Consider the following 24,022-nt stretch of genomic DNA (forward strand, 5'->3'; position numbering starts at 1 on the left):
CCCCAAACTGCTTCTCTTTTCATGGGGGGGGGGTGTCAAAAAGAAGGGACTATGAATAAATGATGAGCAGTTCTCCAAGTAACACTGGGGTCATCCTGTCTGGCGGTTTTAGTGTGGGGTGGTTTAGGTGGAGGAGGTGACAAATTTCACAAACAAATTCATTAGCTTCCCCAGGTTTCCCCTCCCTCTTGTTTTAACTCTTTGGAATACTCTGAAATAAAAGGGCCAGGTGAATTCTTCCTCTAAAGTGCCACAAGTACTCCTTTTCTTCTTTCTGGAGAGAGTCTTTACCCTGATGGTAAAGCCCCAGATGCTATCCTGCCAATTCCATGAAGTGTATGTGTGTGTTTCCCTATGAATGTTATTATTTTTTTAATTGTATTACTGTAGTGCATACAGGCCCCAGTGGAGGTCTGGGCGCCATTATGCCAAGCTCTGTATATATACCTAAAAAGAGACAGTTCCCACCCCCAAGAGTTTATAGACTATATAGAAAAGACAGTAGAAAGTGTGGAGGAAAGGAAGGATTAGTAATCTTATTTTACAGATGGGGAACTGAGACACAAGGAGATTAAGTGACTTGCCCAAGCTGGAAATTAAACCAACATCTTCTGAGTCCCAGTCCAGTGCCTTGACCACAAGACCTTACTTCCCCTACTAAGAATGTTATCTGCTGTTACTTTTATTCCATTTTTGCTTGCTGGGGAGAGAATTAAGGGGAAATAGCTCACTATGTGAATATATTGTAATAAATCTGCAGCCTCCTTGGACTTAATTGTTATCAGTATTCAGCTTGTCTTGGCTATTCCACACTTCACTGTCACCTCTGAGATAAAGAGTTTCCTGCTGTAAAAGCACAGTTGAAAGTATGGGGAATCTCTGCTAGCTGTCAGCAGTATACTGTCTCTGACACATAGCTAAGCAGTTCTGGTTCTATCCAACAGAGTGCAGTAGTAAACATACTAGCCAGTTCATTACAACCGTTAATGCTGTTAATCAACTTGCCATTTAATTGATACATTTACAGTTTAGGGTTACTTGAAAAAGAACACGTGACCGGTCAAATAACCTCTAGGACAGCCCCAGGTAAAGTGTAAGAGAAAAGTGTAGCTTAAGGATCAAATATGGCCCACAAAGACCTAAAATGCAGTCCGGGACTGCCCTCTCCTTGTAACAGCAAGGTAAGGACTAGTGGCCAACTGCAGGTTGTTATTGCTTATGCACTCAGGTAACAAACACTTTTGACCTGTCTGCGTAGGGATTTCTAGCACACCCATACCGGAATATCAAGTAGATAGGTGGCAAACTCTACCAACAAACAATCCTGATTTATCAAATTGAATGGATTTATCGTCATAGTATCTAGGTGACAATTGTAAAGGTCAGCAACCAGTCTCATGCGTCAATTGTCAATTCATCAGGACATGGCGGTGTGCTCAATGCCTCGCCCACTGAGGATTGGGCCTGAGGCGCTACCATAATGCAAATAACTAGTAAAACTAATAATAATAGACACCGATACTGCCTAACTAAAACTATAGTCTCTGCCTCATGGAAAATATTAGAGTTGCGTGTCTTTGTGTTTTGATATAAACCTTATGTACATTGATATGCAAATGTATATGTGGTCCTTTGGCTCTTTGAAAGTTGCTATTGCAGCCTTCACTGTTGCCTAGTTTGGGTCTTGTTCCTTCTGGTTTACTTATGGACCTTCTTTACACAAAGAATACTAAAAGCAGCCTTCTGTGTCGTTATGAGGTATTAATATGCACAGTCTGCTCACAGGGCCATATTAATCTCTCCCTAGTGGACTAATGCAGACCAGAGGCTGAATGTCCAAAGGCACTCTGGAGGGATTGAAGAGACACGGTTCTGTCACTGATCCTTTTTTATTTATTTATTTACAGAATCATAGGGTCTATTTCTCTTTTTCCCCTGCACCTTGTGAAGTCATTGATACACTAATCCAAAGAGGAGATAAAATGCTACTAATCTGCTCTGGTAGCATTTTACAGCACTTTGGCACTGGGGTAAATCACAGCTCAAGGTGCAGGGAAATGCAGAATCAGTCCCATAGAAGCCAGCGTTGGAAAAAGATGTATTAACACAGCTAGTCCATCTCCCTGCCAGTGTACAGCTGCTCTTTATTGCACATCTATAAGCATTTTGTCCAGTCTAGTTTTAAATTTGCCAGCACATGGGGCTTCGACCATTTCCCTTAGGAAACCATTCCACAGAGATCTCCTTGTCAGGATGTTTTCCATTATATTCTGCTTAAATTTTCCCTTAAATAAGTGCCCCTGTCCCTTTTTATTATGCTCAAGTCAGTCCTCTCCTCCTTTGTGTTTACACCTTTCAAATATTTGTAAATTGCTTTCATGTTCCCTCTTAGTTGGCCCTTAGCCAAGCTAACCGTGTTATCCTCATAAATCAATCCCTCCAGCCCCATATTTATCAGCTTTTTCTCTGAACTCCCTCCAATTTGTCAATATCTTTCGGATAATTAGATGGCCAGAACTGAGCATGGTATTCTATGTGCTGTCACACCAGAGCCACCTGGAGAAGGATGGTTACCTCCCTGCTCTGTGGCATGGTGCCTCTGAATGTAGAGCCCGCCGTTGCATTGGCCTTTTTCTCTCCAACATCACCCTCCAACTCAGATCTCATTTGCTATGACTCTTACAAATTTTCTTTCAATGTTCCTGCCTCTCAGGTCTCTCCCTTCCAATGAATATTTGGTTTATGGTTATTTCCCCATTAATGTAACTCCTTATGTTTTCCGAGATGAATCACGTCTCAGTATTGTCTGGATTTTCTACTCCCCCTGGGTCTCTCTGTACTGACTGGGGTTCACAGTTCCTCCCATCTTAGGCCCAGACTATTCCTGTCCCTTTCATGGGTATGTGGGGAAGGGTAGAAGGAGTCTACCCTTATGCAGGGTCTAGTATGATTGCGCTCCTTGCAGTCTTCTTATACCCCCACAGGGACTAGCCTTCGCAACGGGGGAAGGGAGTACGCAGAGTCATTCCCCCATCCCTGCCTGGGCCAGCAGAACATCCTGCGTCTTCCTAAGGGGTAGTAGAGCGTGCACAATCCAGCAGAATCCCTCCTAGAGCTTCCCACGGGTGATACAACTGCACCCCACTCCCAGATGATCTATCAAACACAATCTAGCACTGTGTATCACAGGCAAGTTTGATTAAAACGATGCTTGCTCCCTTTTTTCTAGATCTTTAATGAAGATATTAAATAAGACGGGACCTCAGGCCTATCCCTGTGATACGTCAGCGCATGCATGCGCCCACACACACACACACCACCCCCCCTTCTTCCAGTTCAATTAGTTGCTACATCTCATAACCCCTTGTTTGCTGTTGTGCTGTCAGTTTTCAGTCCATGTAAGCTGCTTTGGGCTAATGTTGGGAGTGAGATTCGGTCAGACACCCCATGCATTGCTTTTCGGTCACAGAGGGGGGAAACTCAGCACACGAGAACACTGGGGTAGCCAGACTACAAAAAGGAAAGGGATAAGCTGCCAGGTTCCAGTTCGAGAGAATTTGGCTATGGTGTCTCCTTTTATTTACTTCTTTGGTTTGCCCTTTGTTTTTCTCTCTCCCCACTTTACATTCTGGCTCCAGTCCTGGCCGTCTTTTGCGTCCTCACTCAATGCTGGCAGTCTTGTGGCTGCTCACTACCAGTATACACTTCTCCCGCAGATAAATATGCACCGAGCTGGTTGGTCCCCTTTCCCTCCTCCCCTATGTCCCTTCCCCTTTGTCTGTTTCTCAACCCCCAGGCCAGTTTTCCCTATTCAGAAAGAGTCCATGTAATTGTGTCTGCAGGCTATGCCTGACTTCAAAGAGAAATTGACCAGCTGTGGTAACTGCTCTGTTCCCCTGCACTCACAGTAGAGCGACTCCACATAGCAAGCATAAGCTGCGGGTGGCTAGGGCTTGAGGGGGCTCAGCTCCCTCAAATCTATCAATTCAGCTCACCCGCTGCCCTTCTGTGTGCTTGCCCATCTTGAAGCAAAGCCCCAACACTCATGAAGCTGACATCATGGGTGCTGCTGCATCCCCTGACTTGAAGTGGTTTCCATTATATACAGGGTTTACAGTTTGCTTCAATGGCTCTCAGCGCCCTCATTATAAAAATAGTCCAGCTCCCCAGCTGAGGTGTTACTGGAAAGTGTTGTTTGAAACAAATGACCGCTCCTCCCACAGTGCTTGCAGCTGTAACACTGCAGTACTGTATTACTGCTGGAGAACCTGAATGTGAAATGAGGAAGAGACAGTGAAAATGACCAGTCTGGTTGTACTGTCCAAAGTGAGTGAAATGCAGAATGTAACCAAGCAGAATAAATAGTGTGATGGAGATTAGAGTTTAAGATTATTTTAGTTTTCAGTAATCTAAAGTGTTATTTATATAACAAGAGGGGAGATTTTTTTCTTTCTTTTTTTTTTTCTTTCGAAATGATTTTAATCTGATTGGTCCATTGATTTTCCCATTAAAGGGACACCAAGAACCTATGGAGCTTTTGAAACTGAGCGGACACAACCTTCCTGCCTTCCACCTTTCATCATAGTTGTGAGGAACAGTACTAAAACTACATTTCGAGGAGGAGTCCCCAGCCAACAAGCCAGAATCCTTAGCCAGGGTCTTTGACTATTAACCTGCTCCTGAATGAGCAATGTAAGTTTGCCTTAATAAAAATAAAATAAATCATCCCTCCAACACACACATTTTCCAGGAATGTAATCTGCTCTTTCTGCCTAACTCAGAGTTCTCTTTCATTTATGGATTCTAATTGCTCTGTCCTAGTAATCCACACCCTCTTTGGCTGCATGCAGCTTCTCATATATGTGGGGAAGAGGGCAGATACACACCTCAGTTCTCATGTTGGAGTGAGGGGTAGTGGTGGGGGGGGGGGTTGATGACAATATAGGGCCTGATTCTTCACTGCTTTATACTGTGTGTCATCACTTCCATTTGTGTGAGTGTAAAATGCATGTAAACATGACCATATCACACAGGTAGCATTTTGCATAGCTGTAGATTACTGCATAACGTGAAAGGCAATGAAGAATCAGGACCATGGTGCTTGCCTCAGTCATTCATGGGAATTTGAAGAAAAAAATGTAAAACCACACTCCCATGGGAGGAGTGATCCCCAGCAGGTATACTCACATCACACACACTTTGCACCTCACACTGACACAAAAGGCCCATCTGCACTGCTTAATCGACTTGCTGCTGGAGACGGGGGTCTCACTTTTTCCAGTCCTGTCTAGCATCCATATGGACTAGAGAAGAATTGTGATGATTGGTTGAGTTACCCCTGCTGTCACAATGACACTGTTTAACAATTACCTGACCTACTGACTTGGCCCTGACTACAGGCATAATAACCATTACATATAACAACCATTCTTAATAACTTTGCTTAGGCACAATATGTATCTTCAAATGTAATCTGTGAGTAGTAATGATAGTAGTAAATATTTTCATTGTGATAGCACTCACAGACCTGAATTGGGATTGGAGCTCTGGGCCGCTGGTGCTGTACAAACACAGAAGATGCCTGAGTTTCAAATGAGTTTTAACTATATGTAAAGTTTGAGGGGCGAACACCAAATCTATCTCCTAGCTAGAAGAAAAGAAAAAAGAGATGACTCTCAGAAAAAAATGTTAAATGGCCCATTTTACATTAATTTTGACTAGAATTAGTGGATTTACTTGTTCATTCCCAGAAAATTCGTTCTGTCCAAGTGCCCTGAGCTTGGCAAGAATACGCTATGTTATTCATGCACAGCTAAGAGGTAGAATTCCTGTTTTAAGAATAAGTCAACTAATCCTAAACTATGAAGGTGCTACAAGAATTAATTCTGCCTTCATGCTACCATTTCCCCCCAACCTTTGAAGAACAGTGGAGCAATTCTACCTGAGCAATGAAAGACTATGGCTGGAGGAGATGCCAAACCGATGTTACATCTCTTTTAAACTGACATCTGGGAATACTGCCAAATTGAAGATTGCTGGAGGGAAATCTTCCTAACTCTGATAATATTTGGAACAAAACTCTATGCCAGATGTTATCTCAGAAAACATGAAAGCCACTGGACAGGGGTTTTAATATGCTGCCCTTGCAATTAGCTTGTGCTGAGTTCTTATTGCAAAACTGATGATTTACTAATTCCTTGAGGCTCACGGAGTCATTGCATGTAGCAGCTCAGTACCAAAGGATCCAGCATCACATATATGTATATATATGTATATATATAACAGACTAGGTACCAAAGGGTTAACTGATGTAACCTAAAGAAAAATTGCTGTGTAATATAAAAGAGTCTAATAGCTACATTTAATTACAAAGCAGAGTAAATCTATACTATACATAAATGACTTTCTTAAATATAATTTTAAAACATAATCAAATGGGAAGCTGAAAGTTTGTCACTCTATTGATGTAAACTAGGACAGAGGGAATACAGCTCATGCCTGAGAGGAAGGATAGTCCAATGGTTAGGGTGCTAGCCTGGGGCTTGAGAGACTCAGGTATAATTCCCAGCTCTCTGACAGCCTTGCTGTGTAAGCCTGGATGAGTCAGTTATGCCCAGATAGCTCAAGGTATTTAGGTACCTAGTTCCCATTAACATCAACAGGAGCTTGGTCCCTAAATACTTTGAGGGTTGGACCATGGGCCTTGGTTGCTCTGTGCCTCAGTTCTGCATCTCTAGGGGACTATAGCACTTCCCTGTAATGAGGAATACCTTAAAGATTGTGAGCTGCTCAGATATGATGGTGATGGGACCTATATAAGTACAGTAGATAAATTTGAATGCAGGAGACTCTCAAAGTGGTTGGAAGGGAACTTCTGTTATTTATAGGTATTTAAAGAGAACTAGAACTTGCCTTCCAACCACTTTGAGAGTTCACCTCGTAGAAGCAGGAGCCACATAACATGTACACCTCCATTCTAAAGTACATGCTGTGAAATATCAGTAAAATAGCAGAATATCCCAGTGCTATTCATAGTTATGTAGAGCAGGGAAGAGTGACAGGGATTTCTCAAATCAGTTTTGTAGAATTCCATTTTAATATATATGTTTATATATGAAACAGTTCAGCAACCCTGACTTGCTTACTCATGTAGCCCATTGGACTCAGTGGCCCTGCCTCTGTGTTCTGTTGCAGCCCTTTTCTAGAAGCTCTATTGTCTGTTGAGACACCTAAGTGTCTTCAAATGGCCAGCTGAAAACTGGAGCACTAAAATTAGGGTATGCTTTTGAAAATGTAGGTCCAAGTAACTTGCTCAGGGTAACACTATCAGACTGAAGCAGAGCTGAGGCTAAAACCCAGGTCTCCTGACCCAAAGGTCCATGTTTTCACCACTAGAATACTCTGTCTTAGACTGACAAATGAACCAGACAGGACCATAGATAAAATGTTGCCATCATTCACACCTGTGAAACCCATCTGAAGCAAGTTCTTTTTTCAGAACTTCTTAACTCCATTGACTGTTCAGATCAGTGTGGCTCAGATCAGAGTGTGGCTACTGTGTGTAACTGGGTGGGTGGCTGTTTTATTGTTAGAAATCAAGTTACTAGAAATTTCTCTTTTGCAATTCCAAGATTCAGGCCTGGATCCTGCAGGGTGACAATGAGTACTCCAGGAGTTGCTCAGCACCTTGCATAATCAAGCTTTTATTGTGCATGTGACAGGTGAACAATTGCTTTGGGACCCCCCTTGTCCTGGTTTACTTTATAAAATCAGGCAATGCCTCTCTCTGAGGGTGGAACCTAGGACCCAGAGGAATAGTTCCCAGTAGGAAGGAAAGCGATTTAGAAGCTGGAGTCTGGATCCAATTACTAGGAGGCAAAGGGGCCAGGTGTGGAGGCAGTGATTGTTACTCTAGGGGGAAATCACTCTCCGCAGTTTGGGTTTCTCACTGTGGGTATTTTATCCGGTGAGTTTGTTTTCTGTTGTGAGTCTTGTCTTTTGAGTAAGCTGCCCAAGAGGCTAAGGATCTTTTTTATAAAGTGTTTCCTGGCTATTGGCTTTCTGAGGTTAAACTGGCCTTTTTGCAGAAGAGGGCTTTTCCCCAAGTAGGCTGTTTCTTGCTAGGGTTCTGGAACTGGGCCCTACTGTAGAACAAGAGTGCCTGTTTGATGTTTAAGTGCTATGAGGTCTTTGGGAGTGGGTGTCCTATAGCAAAGGGCTAAGTTGTCTTCCTTTCTCATGGAGGAACCTATGGATGGGGCTCGACAGGCAGGAGGGTCCTCATGGCTAGCCTTGGAATTTCCAAGTAATTATCGCCACAGGTTGGGGTTGAGGGTGCAGTGGGGACAGCAGAACCTAGTTTTCTAGAGGCAAAAATATCTTTGAAAGGTGGGTGCCCCTCCACATTTTCCTTCCTCTGCTGGAAGCAACATTAACTCCCACTTAGCCTTCTGACTGGGATATGGAGCGCTCAGCATGGAACAGTTCCACAGAGAGTAGCTAGTACCTTGGGGTGCCCCTCTGTCATCTGTCTTGCCCCCAGATCCTCATGGAACCCTGGAGAGTGGGCTTCTGTGGGGCTCCATTGTGGGAGAGAAGAGAGATGGTGGAGAATGGAGGAGCCACCCCTTCCTGCTCCCTAAGAGAGGCTCATTCTCTTCTGCCTACAGAAACAGGGAAGGAGCTAGCCCTATATTGGTCTCTTTATTACATACTGAGTCAAATTCTCCTGGTTTCTATTCAGGTGCTCATACAGCTCTCATCACCATAGTACCTGAGTGCCGGGACAACAATGGAATTCCACCTGTGTCACTGAATGGGCAGTTTGGCCCTTGGAGTAAGTTTTGCAGTTTCACATGTGATATCTTTAATTCCTGTTCATTACTGTATATAGCACTTGCTAAGATGCTGCCTATAAGTTGGGGCCCCATTTGGCTGTATTAACCTCGTGATGTGCAGCACCATTTAGTATCATAGAGTTACATGGTACTTTATAAATACAGGCTCTGAAGAAACTTGCTCCCATTAGAGCCAATGGTAGTTCTGTCATTGATTTAAATAGGTGAAGGCCTGCGGGTAAGTTAATGTTTCCTGCCCTGAACAGCTTAGCAGGGGTAGTCAGCTATTTTTTGTCAAGGTCCAGACTCCAGATAAAATAATGATAACAATAAGTAAATAGAAATATTTTGGGGTCCATTCAAAAGCATCCGGTGGTCCAGATTTTGCCCACGGTCTGCCTATTGACTACCCCGGCTTACAGTCTAGGTGACAGTCTAAGGTGAAGCATAATTCCTGCTGTTGCAGTATGGGCTCGAATCCTGGATTACTGGGGTAAAAATCAAATTGCTGTAATTATGGAAAAAATAATTTAAGGCCCACATTGCTCCCAGGTAGGACTGGCTCATGTAGCTGATAGGAGACTGCAAGATTTTTCTGAGGTCCTTTGGATTATTCCTGCAGGGAATTTTGCCTACTTGTTCAGAGCACATGGTGTCTGGTCCCACTCCTGCAAATCCCATGCGTTTCAGTGCTGTCCGCAGGGCCCCTTGGTTCCCTTTGTGTTTCTGGTAGCACAGTTCCTGCAGTGTCTGCTCTTGTGCCACAGCAGGGGACTTCATATCATGGAAGAGGAAATTGACTATTAATTTAGGTAACGTGTCAGTGTTAATCGAGGAAGCAAATGCTCATGGACGTGGTGATCCACACAGCCTTATGCTTCTTCCCACCTGATGACCTGTGCTGGGGGTCCTGCCACATCCCCTGGCTTGAAGTAGTAGCAATGACCCAAATACATGGTTTCTGCCTTCAGCACCCCCGCTGTAAAACTGTTCCTGCACCTCACCGCCATCAGCCGATCCCCAGCTCTGTAGAGAGAGGGGAGGGAAGGGGAGAAGAGGCTGCTGCTGCAGAGGAAAGGCTCTCTCCCCTCTGGTGTTCGCTGGATAGTCATCCTCTCTGCCTCTGGAGCTATCCAGATAATCTAGGCCTCACAAATTACAATTCAGGAGATGGTGCCAATTTTCCCCAAGTTACTTTACTTTGGGGCCCTTTGGGGGATGAGTTTTCATATTTACATCTTCCCTGAATAATCTTTAATTAATGATTTATGCTGCACCAGTAAACATGTAACAACTCCCCATGTGTAAATTAATAACTCAGGAAGCGCAACAGTAAGTACTCAGGCTGAAAAGGATGTGTTGGGAGAACAGTTTGTGCACAGAAGAGAACTGGAAAGATTAGAGTGGAGTGAAGAGAGTGCCTGAGTGTAGAAAGGGAGATGTCTGAAGAAGCTAACAGGAACAAGAACACTTTGTTCAAGCATGAAAGGAACAGGAAGGAAGTCGTGAAGTGAGGCCCCAGGGCCTATAAAAGATGGCTGGGATCCAAAAATATTGGCAAAAAGATTGTAATCATTTGACTACTTCTCAGTGTTCTGTGTACATGTGGGTAGCATTTACCTGCTGCCTTGTTAGGCATACTTAGGCCTCAGTCCTGCTGTAGTTCAAACACAAGTCCAATGGACTTCCATGGGCAAGGACTGCAGGATTAAGCCATTGCTGTGCTACTAAATCTACAAAGTATAGGCCTGATCCTAAGACGTGGTGAATGACTTCGACCCCCATTGGAAAGGAATGGCAGCTGCAGTGTCAGGTGTAACTGAGGTTGAAAACAACTCGCCGTAAAGCACGCCACACAAAAAGACCCAGAACATGTGGGAGAACTAAACTTGGGAATGTCCTAGTGACCAGCCCTCTGACAGGGGTCCAAGTGCTGTACAAACAATAAGTCTCTCACTACCCGGCGCAGGTCGGCAAGTGCTGTGCTGTGGGTAAAGAATATCTGTTGCTAGGGCTGCTGTCCTGAATAGCCTGAGTGGTCTCTTGCTGCATTTAGGTCAGGGTCAACGGGCCGCTTTGGCTCTCTTGAACCTCTCATGAACTTTTGATAACACTGGCCGGGGCTTGGTGTTGCACTGATGGTGGGTGGCCATGTCTACAACTGAACCAGTGCTGACAACAGGGACAGCCAAACTGCTACGTGAATGAGGCTGCTGCGGTTGTGGGCTCAGAGGTTGGGAGACCTGGATCCTTCTCTCAGTTCTGTCGCTGACTGTGTGACCATGGGGAAGTTGTTAACCTCTGTCTCAGTTTCCACACCTAGGATAATGCTTGCCGTACTTCATAAAAGGGTTAGAGAACCTCCAGTGAAAGATGCTAAGGAAGTGCTAAGTAAGATAAGGCTATGGGGACTCCAGGGTCTGTGCCATTGGCAGTAGGTGAGCTAAGCCAGGCCCTTATTTCTAGTTTAGAAAAACTCAAGTGGGGGCCTTTGGAATTTTGAGGGTCCTTAAAAAGCTGTCTGGCAGGAGCATGTTCTGGGCCTGAGCTACAGCTGCTGTCATGAATCTCACTTCAAACAGGCTGAAGACCGATGCGTCACATAACTGCTGTCTGCAAGAGGACAGTGGAGAGAGCTGGGGCACCGGGGTCATGTACAAGCAAGATAGGAGAGGCTGGAGCCCAGATAAACTACAATCCCAAGAACGAGTAGCAGAAAGCATCTCTAGTGCTGCCCTGTGTATGTTCCTATTGAAGCGCTGGCTAGGACAATCCACTGGGGAGCCAAAGGGAACTGATGGGGGGGCAGCAAACGGGGGGTGGGGGGCTTCAGGCTGTATGAGTGAGGCTGTTAGTTGTGAGAGGGAGCCCTGTGAGGTTGTAAATTCCTCATTGTCAGCTCAGTGCTGAAGGATTTTTGTGTAAGCTTGTGACTAGAGTAAAGTTGTTTCCTTCTTTTTCCTTAAACACCTTGTCAGGCTGACTCTGTTTTGTGCGGGAGGAAGTAAATGCAATAATGGCATATAAAGAACTCCATCGCCACTCCTAGGAGCACACACTACACTAGCTACCAGAACCAAGAGACTAAAATCAGTGGGTTGGGAGGGGGAAGATGATGTGGCACAGACCACTGACGTTGCAGACTCCAAGGGCAGGAATAAGTTTGCATCTGCAGTGAGGTAACATTACTTCTGATGTTGGTTTTGCTCTCTGCCAGCGGTTAGACTGCTGTGAGATCCCCTCCCTGCTGAGCTCTCCATCCAGTGTTGTCTATTTGTTCCTCCTTGGGAAGGAGATTACCCTGAAATTGGTGTCATGTTAACCTGCATAGCACATCTGGTGGTGGAAGGTTTGACGTGGGTGCGTGTGTGTGCTTGTGTAGCTTGAAAGCTTGTCTCTCACCAACAGAAGTTGGTCCAAGAAAAGATATGTCCTCACCCACCGTGTCTCGCTAAGAATTTACCTAACAGGCAGGGAGTGGGGAGGACAAAATCCCAGAAGGCTGTTGTTTGTAGTGGATACGTTTCTTTTCAGATGTCTTATTAAATGGAAGATGTTGCTGTGTCACGTGTAAAGGCATTCACTTTTGTAACCTAGGCCCAGCTCAGGTGACTGTAGTCAGGAAATAAAGCTGAGTGGTGGGAAGAGACTCCTGTGTCTCACCTTTTCTCCGCTTTCCCAGCACATAGAGAGTTCTCAGACCTTCTTTGATGGAAACTTAATTTTTTCTAAGAGAGAGGCCCAAACCAAAAAGCTTTGATCTGAACTCTTATGCACATTAGCAGAGGTGCGGGAACTGTGGGTGCAGGGGTGCTGCAGCACCTCCAGGTTTCACACGGGGCGCTGCTCCCAGCCCCAAATGCGGGATTTCGGCTCTCGGCCCTGTGCCCAGGGTCCAGGCGCCCAGCCCCGCCCCCGCCCCCAGCTGTGGCCCCAGCCTCAACCCCCTCTACACCTGTCCATATCCCCCTCTCCCAGAGACACGGCCCTGCTCCCAGCCACAGCTCGGGGGGAGGGGGTACGGACCAGGGTAAGGGGGCTAGTTTTCAGCATCCCCACTATTAAGTGTTCCCGCGCCACTGCACATTAGTAATGTGTGGGTCCTGATGGGCCCAAACCACAAAGCTTCTACCCCTAACATAGAAGGGCAAGAATCAGAGCTTGCATCTACAGGCTACCTTTTTATCTTGTGCACATTGAGAACACACACTTGGGTTTTGCACACACAGGTAGGTCCAGGTACCAATTTTGCGTGCATATAAAGGGAAGGGCTTTGAAAATGTATCCCATTGGTGTGCCCATGTCCAGACGAGAGTGAAAGGATTTTTTTAAATGTGCCACCAGAGGGCACTCACTGATCAGCTAATGTTGTGCAGATTGTGCCATTGGTTTTACTGAGATCTCTGTCTCAGTCCTGGGGTTCTAGAAGTGGGGGAGCAGGGCTCAGTGTCATGTTGCCCATCTAAAACAGAGATGGAGATGCTACAGCTGTGCTAAGTAAAGTGAAAAGAAAAGGAGGGCTTGTGGCACCTTAGAGACTAACCAATTTATTTGAGCATGAGCTTTCGTGAGCTACAGCTCACTTCATCGGATGCATACCGTGGAAACTGCAGAAGACATTATATACACACAGAGAATATGAAACAATACCTCCTCCTACCCCACTGTCCTGCTGGTAATAGCTTATCTAAAGTGATCATCAAGTTGGGCCATTTCCAGCACAAATCCAGGTTTTCTCACCCCCCCACGCCCATACACACACAAACTCACTCTCCTGCTGGTAATAGCTCATCCAAACTGACCACTCTCAAAGTTTAAATCCAAGTTAAACCAGAACATCTGGGGGTGGGGTAGGAAAAAACAAGGGGAAATAGGCTACCTTGCATAATGACTTAGCCACTCCCAGTCTCTATTTAAGCCTAAATTAATAGTATCGGTGCTCTTGGTATTGACTCTAATATGGCAGCTGTCACTGAGCACATCAGGCTCTCAGCCCTCTCTTGGTGGTTTGACTTCCCTTTGAATAAGAGGGTCACAAGCTCATAAATGGGTTAATAGGAAAATAATTCCCTGCATAGCACCAAATGACAGGCCTCACCACATGAGAGCTGACTCCATTGAACCTGTGCTTCTGAGGCTCTTAGGGCACACACCAGATTGCAGCAAAGCAGTACTTCCTTTCATACTGGGCCTTAAGCCAACTGATCAGAGCATGATCAGATGCTCATAAAAATCTTTGCCAAGATAAGAGGTAGTATATTGACAAAGTGGGACTGGTGTGGTACGGTATCACTAATGCTGGGTTAAAAACAAAATCCATAACCACTGGATTATGAAATAATTTCTGAATTGAGTTAAGATGCAAAAATAAATGTTCTTTGTGTGCCATGCAGCTGGTATCGCCCTGAACTATTTCAGTCATTTAACCGCCTGCACTTGACTCTTGCTAGAACTGATGGGGGAACAACAACTTCCTTTCACTGCAACTTTCCAGGCTTTGACAGTTGTTTTTGTTCTGCATTGGAAAGAAACCAAAATCTCTTGAATGTTTTTGCAAAAATTGAATTCTGTCTGTTTCTGTTGGACGGAAGCCTGAGGTTTTCAGCTTTTTGATTTGAGAAGAGGTGTATGGGTGGTTAGATTTCTTTCTTTCTCTCCCCCCAGTCCCTATCACTCTGAATCAGGCAAAGAAGAGAAGTGACTGTAAGGGTATGTCTACACTACGGAATAAGGTCGAATTTATAGAAGTCGGTTTTTTAGAAATCGGTTTTATAAATTCGAGTGTGTGTGTCCCCACAGTAAATGCTCTAAGTGCATTAAGTGCATTAACTCGGCGGAGCGCTTCCACAGTACCGAGGCAAGCGTCGACTTCCGGAGCGTTGCACTGTGGGTAGCTATCCCACAGTTCCCGCAGTCTCCGCTGCCCATTGGAATTCTGGGTTGAGATCCCAATGCCTGATGGGGCTAAAACATTGTCGCGGGTGGTTCTGGGTACATATCGTCAGCCTCCCGTTCCCTCCCTCCCCCCGTGAAAGCAAGGGCAGACAATCATTTCGCGCCTTTTTTCCTGAGTTACCTGTGCAGACGCCATACCATGGCAAGCATGGAGCCCGCTCAGGTAACCGTCACCCTATGTCTCCTGGGTGCTGGCAGACGCGGTACGGCATTGCTACACAGTAGCAGCAACCCCTTGCCTTGTGGCAGCAGACGGTACAGTACGACTGGTAGCCGTCATCGTCATGTCTGAGGTGCTCCTGGTCGCCTCTGTGAGGTCGATCAGGAGCGCCTGGGCAGACATGGGCACAGGGACTAAATTTGGAGTGACTTGACCAGGTCATTCTCTTTAGTCCTGCAGTCAGTCCTATTGAACCGTCTTATGGTGAGCGGGCAGGCGATACGGACTGCTAGCAGTCGTGCTGTACCATCTTCTGCCGAGCAGTCATGAGATGTGGATGGCATGCAGTCCGTCTGCTGCCAGCCAAAGATGTAAAAGATAGATGGAGTGGGTCAAAACAAGAAATAGACCAGATTTGTTTTGTACTCATTTGCTTCCCCCCCCTCCCCTGTCTAGGGGACTCATTCTTCTAGATCACACTGCAGTCAAGGTGCAGCGAGGTAAATCTAGCCATGTATCAATCAGAGGCCAGGCTAACCTTCTTGCTCCAATAAGGACAATAACTTAGGTGCACCATTTCTTATTGGAACCCTCTGTGAAGTCCTGCCTGAAATACTCCTTGATGTAAAGCCACCCCCTTTGTTGATTTTAGCTCCCTGAAGCCAACCCTGTAAGCGCCCCTCCCAGCGTCAGAGCAATGGCAAACAATCGGGCATCTGAGAGTGCTGTCCAGAGCAGTCACAATGGAGCGCTCTGATGGGGCTAAAACATTGTCGCGGGTGGTTCTGGGTACGTGTCGTCAGGCCCCCGTTCCCTCCCTCCCTCCGTGAAAGCAAGGGCAGACAATCATTTCGCGCCTTTTTTCCTGAGTTACCTGTGCAGACGCCATACCACAGCAAGCATGGAGCCCGCTCAGGTAACCGTCACCCTATGTCTCCTGGGTGCTGGCAGACGCGGTACGGCTTTGCTGCACAGTAGCAGCAACCCCTTGCCTTCTGGCAGCAGACGGTGCAATACGACTGGTAGTCGTCCTCATCGTGTCCGAGGTGCTCCTGGCCGCGTCGGCTGGGAGCGCCTGGGCAGACATGGGCGCAGGGACTAAATTTGGAGTGACTTGACCAGGTCATTCTCTTTAGTCCTGCAGTCAGTCCTATTGAACCATCTTATGGTGAGCAGGCAGGCGATACGGACTGCTAGCAGTCGTACTGTACCATCTTCTGCCAGGCAGGCAAGAGATGAGGATTGCTAGCAGTCGTATTGCACCATCTTCTGCCAGGCAGGCAAGAGATGGGGATGGCTAGCAGGCGTACTGTACCATCTTCTGCCAAGCAGCCATGAGATGTGGATGGCATGCAGTCCTTCTGCACCGTCTGCTGCCAGCCAAAGATGTAAAAGATAGATGGAGTGGGTCAAAACAAGAAATAGACCAGATTTGTTTTGTACTCATTTGCCTCCTCCCCTGTCTAGGGGACTCATTCCTCTAGGTCACACTGCAGTCACTCACAGAGAAGGTGCAGCGAGGTAAATCTAGCCATGTATCAATCAGAGGCCAGGCTAACCTCCTTGTTCCAATAACAACGATAACTTAGGTGCACCATTTCTTATTGGAACCCTCCGTGCAGTCCTGCCTGAAATACTCCTTGATGTACAGGCACCCCCTTTGTTGATTTTAGCTCCCTGAAGCCAACCCTGTAAGCCGTGTCGTCAGTCGCCCCTCCCTCCGTCAGAGCAACGGCAGACAATCGTTCCGCGCCTTTTTTCTGTGCGGACGCCATACCACGGCAAGCATGGAGCCCGCTCAGCTCACTTTGGCAATTAGGAGCACATTAACCACCACACGCATTATTCAGCAGTATATGCAGCACCAGAACCTGGCAACGCGATACCGGGCGAGGAGGCGACGTCAGCGCGGTCCCGTGAGTGATCAGGACATGGACACAGATTTCTCTGAAAGCATGGGCCCTGCCAATGCATGCATCATGGTGCTAATGGGGCAGGTTCATGCTGTGGAACGCCGATTCTGGGCTCGGGAAACAAGCACAGACTGGTGGGACCGCATAGTGTTGCAGGTCTGGGACGATTCCCAGTGGCTACGAAACTTTCGCATGCGTAAGGGCACTTTCATGGAACTTTGTGACTTGCTTTCCCCTGTCCTGAAGCGCATGAATACCAAGATGAGAGCAGCCCTCACAGTTGAGAAGCGAGTGGCGATAGCCCTGTGGAAGCTTGCAACGCCAGACAGCTACCGGTCAGTTGGGAATCAATTTGGAGTGGGCAAATCTACTGTGGGGGCTGCTGTGATGCAAGTAGCCCACGCAATCAAAGATCTGCTGATATCAAGGGTAGTGACCCTGGGAAATGTGCAGGTCATAGTGGATGGCTTTGCTGCAATGGGATTCCCTAACTGTGGTGGGGCTATAGATGGAACCCATATCCCTATCTTGGCACCGGAGCACCAAGCCGCCGAGTACATAAACCGCAAGGGGTACTTTTCAATAGTGCTGCAAGCTCTGGTGGATCACAAGGGACGTTTCACCAACATCAACGTGGGATGGCCGGGAAAGGTGCATGATGCTCGCATCTTCAGGAACTCTGGTCTGTTTCAAAAGCTGCAGGAAGGGACTTTATTCCCAGACCAGAAAATAACTGTTGGGGATGTTGAAATGCCTATATGTATCCTTGGGGACCCAGCCTACCCCTTAATGCCATGGCTCATGAAGCCGTACACAGGCAGCCTGGACAGTGGTCAGGAGCTGTTCAACTACAGGCTGAGCAAGTGCAGAATGGTGGTAGAATGTGCATTTGGACGTTTAAAGGCGCGCTGGCGCAGTTTATTGACTCGCTTAGACCTCAGCGAAACCAATATTCCCACTGTTATTACTGCTTGCTGTGTGCTCCACAATATCTGTGAGAGTAAGGGGGAGACGTTTATGGCGGGGTGGGAGGTTGAGGCAAATCGCCTGGCTGCTGGTTACGCGCAGCCAGACACCAGGGCGGTTAGAAGAGCACAGGAGGGCGCGGTACGCATCAGAGAAGCTTTGAAAAACAGTTTCATGACTGGCCAGGCTACGGTGTAAAAGTTCTGTTTGTTTCTCCTTGATGAACCCCCCCGCCCCTTGGTTCACTCTACTTCCCTGTAAGCTAACCACCCTCCCCTCCTCCCTTTAATCATTGCTTGCAGAGCCAATAAAGTCATTGCTGCTTCACAGTCATGCATTCGTTATTCATTCATCACACAAATAGGGGGATGACTACCAAGGTATCCCAGGAGGGGTGGTGGAGGAGGGAAGGAAAATGCCACACAGCACTTTAAGCACAGCACTTTAAAAGTTTACAACTTTAAAATTTATTGAATGACAGCCTTCTTTTTTTTGGGCAATCCTCTGTGGGGGAGTGGCTGGTTGGCCGGAGGCCTCCCCACCGTGTTCTTGGGCGTCTGGGTGTGGAGGCTATGGAACTTGGGGAGGAGGGCGGTTGGTTACAGAGGGGCTGCAGTGGCAGTCTGTGCTCCAGCTGCCTTTGCTGCAGCTCAACCATACACTGGAGCATACTGGTTTGGTCCTGCAGCAGCCTCAGCATTGAATCCTGCCTCCTCTCATCACGCTGCCGCCACCTTTGAGCTTCAGCCCTGTCTTCAGCCCGCCACTTACTCTCTTCAGCCCGCCACTTACTCTCTTCAGCCCTCCACCTCTCCTCCCGGTCATTTTGTGCTTTCCTGCACTCTGACATTATTTGCCTCCACGCATTCGTCTGTGCTCTGTCAGTGTGGGAGGACAGCATGAGCTCGGAGAACATTTCATCGCGAGTGCGTTTTTTTTTCTTTCTAAGCTTCACTAGCCTCTGGGAAGGAGAAGATCCTGTGATCATTGAAACACATGCAGCTGGTGGAGAAAAAAAAAGGGACAGCGGTATTTAAAAAGACACATTTTATAAAACAGTGGCTACACTCTTTCAGGGTAAACCTTGAAAGTTAACATTACATACATAGCACATGTGCTTTCGTTACAAGGTCGCATTTTGCCTCCTCCCACCGCGTGAACGGATTTTGGTTGAATGCCAGCAAACATACACTGCAATGCTTTGTTCTACAGTGATTCCCCAGTACGTGTTGCTGGCCTGGAGTGGTAAAGTGTCCTACCATGAAGGACGAAATAAGGCTGCCCTCCCCAGAAACCTTTTGCAAAGGCAGAACCGCAAATGCCAGGGCAAAGTAATCCTTTCACATGCTTGCTTTTAAACCATGTATAGCATTTTAAAAGGTACACTCACCAGAGGTCCCTTCTCCGCCTGCTGAGTCCAGGAGGCAGCCTTGGGTGGGTTCGGGGGGTACTGGCTCCAGGTCTAGGGTGAGAAACAGTTCCTGGCTGTCGGGAAAACCGGTTTCTCCGCTTGCTTGCTGTGAGCTATCTACAACCTCCTCCTCATCATCTTCTTCGTCCCCAAAACCTACTTCTGTATTGCCTCCATCTCCATTGAAGGAGTCAAACAACACGGCTGGGGTAGTGGTGGCTGAACCCCCTAAAATGGCATGCAGCTCATCATAGAAGCGGCATGTTTGGGGCTCTGACCCAGAGCGGCCGTTCGCCTCTCTGGTTTTCTGGTAGGCTTGCCTCAGCTCCTTCAGTTTCACGCGGCACTGCTTCGGGTCCCTGTTATGGCCTCTGTCCTTCATGCCCTGGGAGATTTTCAGAAAGGTTTTGGCATTTCGAAAACTGGAACGGAGTTCTGATAGCACGGATTCCTCTCCCCAAACAGCGATCAGATCCCGTACCTCCCGTTCAGTCCATGCTGGAGCTCTTTTGCGATTCTGGGACTCCATCATGGTCACCTCTGCTGATGAGCTCTGCATGGTCACCTGCAGCTTGCCACGCTGGCCAAACAGGAAATGAGATTCAAAAGTTCGCGGTTCTTTTCCTGTCTACCTGGCCAGTGCATCTGAGTTGAGAGCGCTGTCCAGAGCGGTCAGAATGGAGCACTCTGGGATAGCTCCCGGAGGCCAATACCATCGAATTGTGTCCACAGTACCCCAAATTCGAGCCGGCAAGGTCGATTTAAGCGCTAATCCACTTGTCAGGGGTGGAGTAAGGAAATCGATTTTAAGAGCCCTTTAAGTCGAAATAAAGGGCTTCATTGTGTGGACGGGTGCAGGTTTAAATCGATTTAACGCTGCTAAATTCGATCTAAAGTCCTAGTGTAGACCAGGGCTTAGTCTCCTGCATTGCAGACCAGTGCCCTAACCACCAGGCTATAGTGTGTAAGGCCTGGTCTACGCTACGAGGTTAGGTCGAATTTAGCCTCGTTAGGTCAATTGTATAACACAACCCAGTTCCGTCGACCTAAAGGGCTTTTAAAATCGACTGCTGTACTTCTCCCCGACGAGGGGAGTAGTGCTAAAATAGACCTTCCTGGGTGGAATTTGGGGTACTGTAGATGCAGCGCTGTGCAAGTTGATGCTATCGGCCTCTGGGAGCTATCCCAGAGTGCTCCAATGTGACTGCTGTGGACAGAACTTTCAACTCCAATGCACTAGCCAGGTACACAGGAAAAGCACCAGGCCCTTTTGAATTTCATTTCCTGTTCGCTCAGCATGGCGAGCTCAGCAGCACAGGTGGCCACGCAGTCCCAGAATCGCAAACGAGCTCCAGCATGGAGTGCAAAGGAGACACTAGACCTGATCGCTGTGTGGGGAGAAGAATCTATGCAGGCAGAACTCCGATCCAGCAGAAGAAATGCTGATATATCCGCCAAAATCGCACAGGGCATGGTGGAGAGAGGCTACACCAGGGACACACAGCAGTGCCGTGTGAAAATTAAGGAGCTCAGGCAAGCCTACCAAAAGACTAAGGAGGCAAACGGTCGCTCCAGGTCAGAGCCCCAGATCAGCTACATGCTATTCTAGGGGGGGACCCTACTACTACCCCACCACTGTCCGTGGACCCCTGCAAGGTGGCAGCCTCACACAACATGGAGGAGCATTTTGTGGATGAATAAGAGGAGGAGGAGGAGAATGCGCAGCAGACAAGCGGAGAATCCGTTCTCCCCGGCAGCCAGGACCTATCAAATTACCCTGGCGCCAATACCCTCCCAGGGCATATTGTTCCTAGACCCTGAAGGCAGGAAGGCACCTCTGGTGAGTGCATATTTGTAACTACACTACAGGGGTTAAAAGCAATTGTGTTTAATTTGCCCTGAAGAATTGGGATGCATTTGCGGCCAGTACAGCTACTGGAAAAGTTTAACGTGTCTGGGGATGGAGCGGGAATCCTCCAGGGACATCTCCATGAAGTTCTCCTAGAAGTACTCTGAAAGCCTTTGCAGAAGGTTTCTGGGGAGGGCTGCCTTATTTTGTCCTCCACAGTAGGACAGTTTACCACGCCAAGCCAGTAGCAAGTAGTCTGGAATCATTGCAGCACAAAGCATGGCAGGGAATGGTCCCGGGTTTTGGTCGCATTCATGCAACATTCGGTCTTTATCTTTCTGTGTTATCCTCAGGAGAGTGATATCATTCATGGTCATCTGGTTGAAAAAGGGGAAGTTTTGTAAGGGAACCGTAATCCCCTCTGTTTGGTGATCCCTGGCACATTAAACCCCAGTTATGCTGGGCTGTTTGTGCTTGGCTAAAAGGGATCATCCTAGAATCATAGAATATCAGGGTTGGAAGGGACCTCAGGAGGTCACCTAGTCCAACCCCCTGCTCAAAACAGGACCAATCCCCAATTTTTGCCCCAGATCCCTAAATGGCCCCCTCAAGGATTGAACTCACAACCCTGGATTTAGCAGGTCAATGCTTAAACCACTGAGCTATCCCTCCCCAAAAGAATAGCCATGCTGGGGGGGAGCGTGCTGCACACCCATCCCAAAACCACAGCCCCTCCTTTTAAACAGCAACCACAGATTCTCCTTTTAAAAGGCAAACCCATTGCCTTTTAAACCCATTGCAGTTTGAAACCATTCCCACATGTTATGAATGCAGAAGAAGCCAACCCCGCATACTCTTTGGCTTACCATGGCTGCCTGGAAACTGAATTCTGTTGCCCAGCCATGTGTGATGTGTCAGCATACCGGCAGGTGCTCAATAAAAGGCAAAATGCGACCTTGTACCTAAAACACATGTGCTGTCTGCTGTGAATTGCTTGATTCACTGTGAAAGAGTCTCCCTTTTGTTCTCAGAAATGTATCTTCTTAAATTCTACTCTCCCTACCCCCCCCCCCGCAGCTGCAAATGTTTCTATGCTCCCCGCATCAACTCCGTCCCTGAGGTTATCGCAGATTAGAAGGCGAAAAACTGCACTCATGATGACATGTTTTCAGAGCTCATGCAGTCCTCCCGCACTGATAGGGCACAGCTGAATGCATGGAGGCATTCAGTGACAGAAGCCAGGAAAGCAGACAATGAGCATGATTGGAACATGCAGGAGGAGATGCTGAGGCTAATGGGGGAGCAAATGGACATGATGAGGTGGAGTTGCAGGAAACGCAACTACAGTAGAGACCCCCGCTGCATCCATTATAATAGCCTGCCCTCCTTGCCAAGTTCCATATCCCCCTCACCCAGACGCCCAAGAACGTGGCGGGAGAGGCTCCGGGCACCCAGCCACTCCACTCCAGGGGATGGCCCAAGCAACAGAAAGCTGGCATTCAAACGGCTTTGATTTGTAGTGTGGCTACAATAAGCAATGTGGCTTCGTCCTTCCCTCCTCCCCCACCCCACCTGGGCTACCTTTTACGAGTCAGTGTTGTCAGTGATCTCAAGGTTTTTTTTAAAAAATAAATAATGAATGAATGGATTCAGAACAATAGGGACTTTATTTCCTGTGCCAGCTGTGGTTGAGGTGGGGGAGGGGGATTGGCTTTGCATCAAGGAGAAACACACACAACTGTCACACCATAGCCTGGTCAGTCATGAAACTGTTTTTCAAAGCTTCTCTGATGCACAGCATGCCTCAGTGTGCTCTTCTAATCGCCCTGGTGTCTGGCTGTTCAAAATTGGCCGCCAAGCAATTTGCCTCAGCTTCCCACCCTGCCATAAACGTCTCCCCCTTACTCTCTCAGATATTATGGAGCACACAGCAAGCAGCAATAACAGTGGGAATATTGGTTTTGCTGAGGTCTAACCTATTCTGCAAACAGTGCCAGTGCCCTTTTAAACATCCAAAGGCACATTCTACCACCATTCTGCAGTTGCTCAGCTGATAGTTGAACTGCTCCTTACTGCTGTCCAGGCTGCCTGAGTACGCCTTCATGAACCATTGAAGCAAGAGGTAGGTTGGGTCCCCAAGGATAACTACTGGCATTTCAATATCCCCAATGGTAATTTTCTGGTCTGGGAAGAAAGTCCCTTCTTGCAGCTTTTCGAACAGCTTGGCGTTCCGAAAGATGCGAGTGTCATGTACCTTTCCTGACCATCCGACGTTGATGTCGGTGAAATGGCCCTTGTTATCCACCTGTGCTTGCAACACCATTGAGAAGTACCCCTTGTGGTTTATGTACTGTTTGGCAAGGTGGTCTGGTACCAAGATAGGGATATGCGTTCTGTCTATTGCCCCACCACAGTTAGGGAAACCCATTGCAGCAAAGCCATCCACTATGAGCTGCACAGTTCCAAGAGTCACTACCCTTGTTAGCAGAAGGTTATTGATTGCCCTGGCTACTTGGATCACAGCAGCCCCCACAGTAGATTTGTCCACTCTGAATTGATTCCCGACAGACCGGTAGCAGTCAGGCATTGCAAGCTTCCGCAGGGCTATTGCCACTCGCTTCTCAACTGTCAGGGCAGCTCGCATCTTGGTATTCTTGCGCTTCAGGGTGGGGGAAAGCAACTCACAAAGTTCCATGAAAGTGGCCTCACGCATGTGAAAGTTTCGCGGCCACTGGGAATCATCCCAGACCCGCAACACTATGCGGTCCCACCAGTCTGTGCTTGTTTGCCAGGCCCAGAATCGGCGTTCCACTGTATCAACATGCCCCAATACTGCCATAATATCCCAATTGCCACAGCCCGTGCTTTCAGGAATGTCTGTGTCATGTCCTCCTCACAATCTTCCTCGTGCTGGCAGCTCCTAGCTAGGTC

At 47.5% G+C, this 24,022-nt stretch overlaps 1 protein-coding gene across 1 annotated transcript; it reads right to left on the reverse strand.

Annotated features, from left to right (window-relative positions):
- Positions 1–18,172: 18,172 nt before the first annotated feature.
- LOC142072348 (uncharacterized) lies at positions 18,173–20,111 on the reverse strand. Its single transcript, XM_075129023.1, has 2 exons — positions 19,222–20,111; positions 18,173–18,833 (listed from the first exon to the last, which is right to left on the reverse strand). The coding sequence occupies exons 1-2, from the start codon at positions 19,799–19,801 to the stop codon at positions 18,292–18,294; spliced, it is 1,122 nt and encodes a 373-aa protein (XP_074985124.1). The 5' UTR covers positions 19,802–20,111; the 3' UTR covers positions 18,173–18,291.
- Between the last annotated feature and the right edge of the window lie 3,911 nt (positions 20,112–24,022).

This window comes from Caretta caretta, chromosome 6, assembly GCF_965140235.1.
Source record: "Caretta caretta isolate rCarCar2 chromosome 6, rCarCar1.hap1, whole genome shotgun sequence".
In the NCBI taxonomy this organism is placed as follows: Eukaryota; Metazoa; Chordata; order Testudines; family Cheloniidae; genus Caretta; species Caretta caretta.